The sequence below is a fragment of the Necator americanus genome, chromosome IV, assembly GCF_031761385.1.
Source record: "Necator americanus strain Aroian chromosome IV, whole genome shotgun sequence".
Classification (NCBI taxonomy): Eukaryota; Metazoa; Nematoda; class Chromadorea; order Rhabditida; family Ancylostomatidae; genus Necator; species Necator americanus.
The window spans coordinates 29900085-29907090 of NC_087374.1; the positions used below are offsets into that span (position 1 = coordinate 29900085).

Below are 7006 nucleotides of genomic sequence, written 5' to 3' on the forward strand. Positions count from 1 at the left end.
CACCCTCCACACATAAATGTATAGCCCGCTCCACCGATCAATATCGAGAAGTGTTGGTCCACAATTTCTTGAAAACATACTTTTAAAGGCATCACCTCATTAATCCGGAGAGTACGGATTTCCGGTTGAGTATTCGTATACGAGGTCGTAGATTATGGGGAGAAGGGTGATTCTGTTCATCGCTCCCTATTTGCCGTGAAAAACAGCCCGGAAGATACGGCTTCGAGCGTTCCAGCGCGCTACTTTCTACAAGCAGTTCGATTGGAGCGCGCCAGCCCCGCGCGGCCGTTTTTTACGGCATTTAGGAAGAAATGGACGGGATCACCCTTTTCTCCACAATCTACGATCCCGTATACGAATAGTCCACTTGAAATCCGTACCACCTCAGATTCGTGGGGTGATGCCTTTAAGTCACATATATTTATAACATAGCATATTGAATTTCACTAATAACACCAATGGGAAATGGAATACCATTAAGAGAGAGCATAGACATATTCATTTAATGGACGGACGTTTTAAGCCGACAGGAACGAACGAAACATTTTTTTCTAATCTTAAAAGAATTCTGTTTAGCTCAATGTAATTATAGTAACCTGATCGTTGCAACCACGGATCTCCCTCACTAGAGGGATCACAGCCGGTTAGTCGCGAGGCTACGTGGCGCGTCCCCGGGTGGCGGATAGGGGGCTAATCGCGGACCAAAAGCGACCTTGCGCTTGCCCAGAGACGCAGGTGGATTCAGGGGATGGACTCCCTGTTTCTGCTGAGCCAGGACTGACTCATGACATCCTTGTATCCCGCACGTCGGTCCGGCCAAAAGCCTGCAATCAAGTGACTGGGAGGTGCAAGGGAGGCGGTTTGGAGTCGCCTCCAACAAATAAGCTCCACATGTCCACACCGGGAGAACGAAAGTTCTCCCAGAAACTCATGGGACTAGAGGCTTGCAACCTGCCCATGGGTTTTAAAATGTTGAGCAAAACACAGTAATAGAAAAGAGTCTCCTGATTCCGGAGGAAAGCCTGGTACGGTAGCGCCAGGTAGGACGGGGTTGCAGGAGTCATGTAGGCTACCAAAACGGAAAAGGACTAGGATGGCGATCTGTACTTATAACGCACGTACGCTTGCATCGGAAGCGGCCATCGAAAATCTGATGATGCAAGCCAAGAAGATCAAGTACGACGTCATCGGACTGACCGAGACGAGACGACGTCACCCTCTCAACGCCGTATATGAAACTGGAGAAGAACTGTTCTTAGGAACATGCGGCAGTAGAGGTGTTGGTGGAGTTGGCGTCCTCGTCAACACGAGTATGGCAAAGAACATCGACTCTTTTGAACAACTTACGACCCGAATCGGACGTCTGCGGATGAGAAGATGTGGCCCAATACCAGCTTTGACTATCTTCGTCGCTTACGCTTCAACATCAAGCTACGAAGAAGAAGAAGTCGAAGCTTTCTATATGGACTTGGAGAAGTTTCACCAAGAAGATCATGCCTTCTACAACGTCATAGTTGGCGATTTCAACGCTAAGGTTGGCCCAAGAAGAACGCCGGAGGAACTTCACATCGGGACCCACGGCCTACAATGGAATGACCAGGGAGAGAGGCTCTCCGAGTTCCTCATGACGACTAAGACCATCCATGGGAACTCGCAATTCCAGAAGCCCTCCTCTCTACGCTGGACGTGGGAGTCACCCGGTGGAGGGTACTGTAATGAAATAGACCACATCATCGTCAATAAAAGGTTCTGCCTGACGGACGTCGCTGTTGTACCAAAGTTCTATACGGGATCGGACCATCGCCTCCTCCGAGGAAGATTTTCCTTCACAAGGGGAGCAGAGAAAGCCGCCAAGTTCAGAGAGAGAAATCCCAGGACTACCATCAACTGGGATCTCTTCGCTACGCTAGCCGGCTTTTGGGAAGATTCTGCAATGGACAACATCGACGAGGAATATGACCGGCTTGTCGAACACTTTCACGACTGCGCGAAGAAGGCTGAGAGTTTTAAAACCACCAAGAGGCGAATGTCTCTTCAAACTCTTGAGCTGATACGCCAGCGTGGAACAGCACGAGCCGCAGGGAAACAAGAACTCACGTCCGAGCTCGGAAGGCTTTGCCGAGAGGCGATAAAGGAAGACCTTAAAGAGAGAAGAGTAGAAGTGCTGGCTGAAGCTGCAGAGGCGGGGAAAAGCATCCGCTATGCCCGTCGAGACTTCGCCAGTCGCAAGACGAGGATGACTGCTCTCCGGAACCCAAAGGGAACAGCCATTGCATCGAGAAGGGGGATGGAGAAAATCATCTACGACTTCTACTCTGATCTCTTCGACAGCCATGTCCACTTGCCTCCTCACCATCTGAGGGAAGATGGACAAGTCATTCCAGAGGTTCTCCCGTCCGAAATACGACATGCTATCATGTCGGTAAGAAATCGTACAGCACCCGGTCCCGACAGAGTAAGACCAGAACACCTGAAGAGCCTTCCGCCAGTACTCATCAACACCCTGGCGAGGCTCTTTACACGTTATCTGTCGGAATGCAAGGTTCCTAAACAGTGGAAGACCAGCAAGACCGTGTTGTTGTATAAAAAGGGAGATCCACATGACATCGGCAACTATCGCCCAATCTGCCTACTGTCCGTCATCTACAAGCTCTTTACAAGAGTAATCCTTAATAGGATTGAAAAAGTCTTGGATGAAGGACAGCCATGCGAACAAGCAGGGTTTCGAAAAGGATTCAGCACGATTGACCACATTCACACTGTTTCGAAACTCATCGAGGTATCACGAGAGTACAAGATGCCGCTCTGTCTCACCTTCATCGACTTAAAGAAGGCTTTCGACTCGGTTGAGACGGAAGCGGTCGTGGAAGCCTTGGACAACCAAGGCGTCCCTACTCAGTATATTAAGGTACTTCGAGAGTTGTACAGTAACTTCACGACCGGAATTTCGCCATTCTACAAGAACATCATCATTGACGTGAAGAGGGGGGTCCGACAGGGTGATACAATTTCCCCCAAAATATTCACAGCCACCCTCGAGAACGCAATGCGAAAGTTGGAATGGGACGACATGGGAGTGAAGGTTGATGGTCGGCAGCTACACCATTTGCGCTTTGCTGATGACATCGTACTGATAACACCTAGCATCAGCCAAGCGGAACGAATGCTGACCGAATTCGACGAAACATGTGGATGCATCGGTCTTCAGCTGAATCTACAAAAGACGATGTTCATGCGGAACGGATGGGTCTCGGATGCCCCATTCACGCTCAACGGAACGAACATATCCGAATGCACCAGCTACGTTTATCTGGGTCGGGAACTGAACATGATGAACGACCTGACCCCCGAGCTGGGCAGGAGGAGACGAGCGGCTTGGGGAGCGTACAAGAGCATCGAGGATGTAGTGAAGAAGACCAGGAACACCCGGCTCCGTGCTCACCTCTTCAACACCACCGTACTTCCTGCTTTGACCTATGCTTCGGAAACCTGGGCATTTCGCAAGCAGGAAGAAAACGCGGTGAGCGTCATTGAACGCGCAATTGAGAGAGTGATGCTAGGAGTATCCCGTTTCACGCAAGTGAGGGACGGAATTCGAAGTTCCCTCCTACGTCAGCGATCGAAGATTAGAGACGCCGCCGCGTTTGCCAAGGAAAGTAAAATAAGGTGGGCCGGACACGTGATGCGCTTTGATGACAACCGTTGGACCAGAGCCGTGAGCGACTGGGTTCCCCGCGATATTAAGCGCACTACAGGAAGACCGCCGACCCGATGGTCAGATTTCTTCACGAAGTCCTTGAAAGAAAAATATGATGCTCTTCGTGTCCCACGCGAAAGGAGGAACCACTGGGCTACTCTGGCACGCGATCGGGACAAATGGAAGAATTACTGGCGCCCGCTCGACCAGTTCGAAGATCAACGGGAGTCAAGGTGATCAAGGTGATCAAGGTGATCGTTGCAAAAATGATACGTGAAATGAAGAACTCGAGAGAAATTTGGAAGAGAGAAAGAGAAGTTATGAAAAGAGAACATCAGGAAATAATTATTCATGACAAAAAAATTTTCGTATTAGCCCAATACCTATATGTATGTACTTCTCTATAAGCATAAAATAATTTTAACAGCTTCCCAAAAAAAGTGCTCCATAGTATTTCTTCTAATTTTAATCTTTTTCGGTTTTTGGAAATAATTCCCCGTTGTAATGAGTCTTTTTATTCGGTTGTGCAGGTGTTGTGTATTGAAGCAATGAAAAATACAGGAAGTTTGAGATTTATTCCCCATAGGTGTACCTGCGCACCATCCATTTATCATCTATCAAAGTGATCACATCTATTAAAATATAAAATTTTATATAACATATAACATTTAACGCATACTACACTCTTTAAGGGGCGATGTGGCGCAGTCGGTTAGTGGTTCCGCTTCCTGCACGATCGATAGGAGGTTCGAGTCCGCCCTAGTGCTCACCAAGCCCTTCATCCCTCCGGTGTCGATAAATTGCTACCAGACTTGTGTGGGAGGATAAAAACACTGACTTAACATATCGGTTAGCCCCCGCAAGTCATTGTGTAGGCCAGATACACGTTCGTAAACCTCAAACGATCCTGAATTTAAGTCGAAAGCGTAGGCGTATCCTGCGAACTGATCATCGCCAGATGCTCTATCATAGTATGGTATTTTTTGCGACACTCAACTTACCGTGGTCACGGCGAACATCGGTTCTCAGACGTGTTGAAATCAATTTTTAACAATTTCAGATGAATATGTCGAGTTCTTCACACACCTAACACGTCCAAAGTTGAACCAAAACCAAAAAGAGAAAATCAAAAAAGAATGAAGTATGAATTTTCCACGGCATCTTTGTAAGACATAAAAAATCGCTTTTTCTTTTGAAATTTCCCTCGCTCAAACAACCTAATCATTCCAACTTTCAAAAAGCCATTCAGGCAAATTATATTCAAACTTCAATTTCACTTTATTGAATTTCTCCACTGGTAAAAAAAATTTCTTGACGTATTTTCCAGAGTGTCACAGCAAGAGTGCGGAATTCTCTTTACCAACGCAATGGATTTTGACGATTTTGTGGATAGAGAGCAGTTCGGACAAATCGGTTTGTCCTACGATGCAACTCTTTGCACACGCACCACTACTGGAATGAAAGCGCGCAGCGTCTGTTAATGATGAAATCTTCTTAAGATGCTTCTTCTTAGGTCCGATTTAAATCGAGTGATGAAAATTTCCGGCGAAGCGGATTTAAATCGGACCTAAGAAGAAGCATCTTATTCCTTTTACGAACGAAAAAATCTATGGATACAATCCACCTTTGCGCATTCGTTCCGTCATACGTATTTGTGTACAGGGTTGTTCCTTCGGCTAAGCTAATCATTCTATTATAGATGCTTTTGATCTATCTCTTAACTAAGTTTGTAAGGTTATTTCGCACTTACAGTATAATACCTATAATTGTCCCGATCCGCGAAAGAACTCAACGTCGAAATGTTCTGCGAATTCCACCTTTAAAGGCAGCTGACGTGGTATAGAATTCTCATGAGAAGCTTCTATACAGCGTCGTAGACTGCGGAAAACCAGGAGGTTCGCTCACGTTTCCCTGATGGTCGTAAGAAAAGGGCCGAAAGCCACTGTTTTTATCTACGACTGCTTCTATCGCAACGCACCACCTCCGCACGCGTCGCTTCAACGATCGAGCTTTCGAGGATGAGTAAGATCAACTCACAAGCCTATTTAGGTTAAACTAATGAACAGACTGTTGAGAGGAACGGAGCGTGAACATAGAAGCGTGCTCTAAAGCATCTCGTAAGAACTAAAGCGATTCCCACGCTATCTCCTTCAACGATCACGGAGAGATAAGCGAAACTAAGGGGTTTTCCGCAGTCTACGACCCTGTATAGAAGCCTTCAATGAGAAATCCAAGCACGTCAGATTCATGGTATTGCTACCTTTGAGCAGAAACAAAGTATCAAATTCCTTCAAATGTCTGGTCCAGAAATAAAATTACCATGTAACTATTTAAGAATGTTTTATGTCTATCAAACTGCGTAAGAAGAACTTTGATTCAAGAGATTCATTCCATGCAGCATACAACAATGACCGTCCCGCTGCAAGCAAAAAGCATGATTTTAGACCTTAACATTTTTGAAGATTCGCGCCGCTTGAATTCACTGCGTTTGTACTTTGAGAGCCCAAAAACTTCTTCGCAAAGGGAGAAGTTCTTTGTTTAGAAAATTCTCATCAGATTTAAACGTAGAATCCAGACAGAAGCTGAATGAGCTCAGCAAATTCGTCTCGAAACCACAAAGCGAACGGCAAAAAGTCGACGAGAACTTAACAATGTCCTCTCAAAAAAAAATGCCGAGGCAATCCAGAAAAAAAAGTTAAAGAACAATGGACAGCAAAGAAGTTTTCAAAAGAAATGTCCAACTGGAAGTAATTTCAAGTCCTAACGCTCTATCGATTGGGCAATTCCGGAAATTCGCGAGAACAACCTCCATTTACTCAACTGGGTTTTGGTTTCAGAACCATAAGTAAAGGGATACGGGATAAAGTGCACGGTATTGGTCAAATCCTGACTGGAATACTCCCACGCGTTTGACTTCAATTCAGAATTGTTTGTGGTTCATGGATTCACGTGCTGCCTTACAATGACTTCCGGAGACCAGCCGAAGTGTCAAGACGGTGTTTTTATCCTTCCAGACAAGTCTGGTTCCAATTTATCGACGCCGGAGGGATGAGAAACTTAGTTGACACTAGAGCGCCTTCGAACCATCGATCGATCGTGCGTTCACAACAGAACCTTTAACCGACTACGCCACACCTGCTCCTATTAAAAGAAACCAAATTATTCGGGCTATATCGTAGTGTTTTGTAAGAGGTTGAGGACAGGAAACCTGGCACTACTAGGTATATTTGTTACCAACTCATTGACCCACAAGTGATGAAAAGCTTAGTTGGCTTTGAGGCGGTTTCGAACTATCGACCATGCAGTCAC

The 7006-nt window shown here is 46.1% G+C and overlaps 1 protein-coding gene across 1 annotated transcript; it reads left to right on the top strand.

Moving 5' to 3' along the window:
• Positions 1-1093: 1093 nt before the first annotated feature.
• RB195_003204 (uncharacterized protein) lies at positions 1094-3934 on the top strand (the record flags this gene model as incomplete). The annotated part of the gene is made up of 1 exon (XM_064200758.1): positions 1094-3934. The coding sequence occupies one exon, from the start codon at positions 1094-1096 to the stop codon at positions 3932-3934; it is 2841 nt and encodes a 946-aa protein (XP_064056639.1).
• Positions 3935-7006: the final 3072 nt, after the last annotated feature.